We start from the raw sequence: 542 nt of genomic DNA on the forward strand, positions 1-542 counted from the left end.
CCCCCCCCCCCCCCCCCCCCCCCCCCCCCCCCGTTTTTGGAAAGATTTGCCTGCCGGGCGATCACAAAACATCCCCACTACACACGGAAAAAAGTAGAAAGTGCTGACCCACCCACTCACTCTCCCTCGGTGACTTCCTAGGAGCACACGGACACCTCCGCTGAAACTTATGCACGAACCGGTGACGCAGCTTGACAACTTTTCCCAACAAGGTAACTTGTTCACGCGCCACTCGCTGCCCCCACCCCGGCCTCAGCCGCCACTCACCTTCCTCGCTCACGTCGTCCACGAAGTCCTCGGGGTCGCTGAAAGAGGGCTCGTCAGCGTCACCGTTCTCCACCGCCCGGGGCTCGGCCTCAGCCGCGCTGCCCTCGAGCCCGCCTGCCTCCTCAAACGGCGCCTGGGCCCGGCTGTCTGCAGGCTCGTCCCGGGCCTGCTCCCTCGGGCCATCGCTCTGCGCCGGGGAGAGAGGCTCGTCCTGCGACTCGGGCGGCTCCTCGGCGGGCGGCGGCGAGGGCGATTCGGCCGGGCCGGGGACCGCC

The 542-nt window shown here is 68.3% G+C and overlaps 1 protein-coding gene across 1 annotated transcript in view; it reads right to left on the reverse strand.

Moving 5' to 3' along the window:
* The window catches only part of EIF3B (eukaryotic translation initiation factor 3, subunit B), a 26,839-nt gene that overhangs the window by 25,866 nt on the left and 431 nt on the right, over positions 1-542 (reverse strand). Inside the window, exon 2 of the mRNA XM_008566756.1 lies at positions 268-496. Coding sequence (XP_008564978.1) covers positions 268-496 — 229 coding nt within the window. The remainder of the gene's footprint in view (positions 1-267; positions 497-542) is intronic.

This window comes from Galeopterus variegatus, unplaced genomic scaffold, assembly GCF_000696425.1.
Source record: "Galeopterus variegatus unplaced genomic scaffold, G_variegatus-3.0.2 Scaffold267, whole genome shotgun sequence".
NCBI lineage: Eukaryota > Metazoa > Chordata > Mammalia > Dermoptera > Cynocephalidae > Galeopterus > Galeopterus variegatus.